Source organism: Trypanosoma grayi (assembly GCF_000691245.1).
Source record: "Trypanosoma grayi strain ANR4 Tgr_2757_V1, whole genome shotgun sequence".
Classification (NCBI taxonomy): Eukaryota; Euglenozoa; class Kinetoplastea; order Trypanosomatida; family Trypanosomatidae; genus Trypanosoma; species Trypanosoma grayi.
The window spans coordinates 1-329 of NW_008828375.1; the positions used below are offsets into that span (position 1 = coordinate 1).

The 329-nt window shown below is 56.5% G+C and overlaps 1 protein-coding gene across 1 annotated transcript; it reads left to right on the forward strand.

Moving 5' to 3' along the window:
* DQ04_27571000 (putative receptor-type adenylate cyclase GRESAG 4,putative) lies at positions 1 to 327 on the forward strand (the record flags this gene model as incomplete). The annotated part of the gene is made up of 1 exon (XM_009318382.1): positions 1 to 327. A coding segment is annotated over one exon (327 nt), but the record flags the coding sequence as incomplete, so codon positions are not given.
* Between the last annotated feature and the right edge of the window lie 2 nt (positions 328 to 329).

Consider the following 329-nt stretch of genomic DNA (forward strand, 5'->3'; position numbering starts at 1 on the left):
GGCGGCTGTGCTATGAACTACGGAGCGACGCGTATTTCTGTGTGGTCGATGGCCCGCGTGTTCGACCCCGAGTTGCCTAGGATGTCATTCCCTGTGACACCGTCAATGGTGTACACAGAGCCCGATATCGACAGTGGGGTCACGGTGCTTCAGCACTATGCAATTATTTTTGGTTCTATCCTTGGAGGATTGGTGATGCTTGCGGTGGCTCTGAGCCTGCTGTTCTGCTGCGGCCGTAAATTCCGTGACAACAACAACGCCCCGAAGGAGCCCACAGACCCCGTGACGCTTGTGTTCACTGACATCGAGAGCAGCACTGCGCTGTGGGC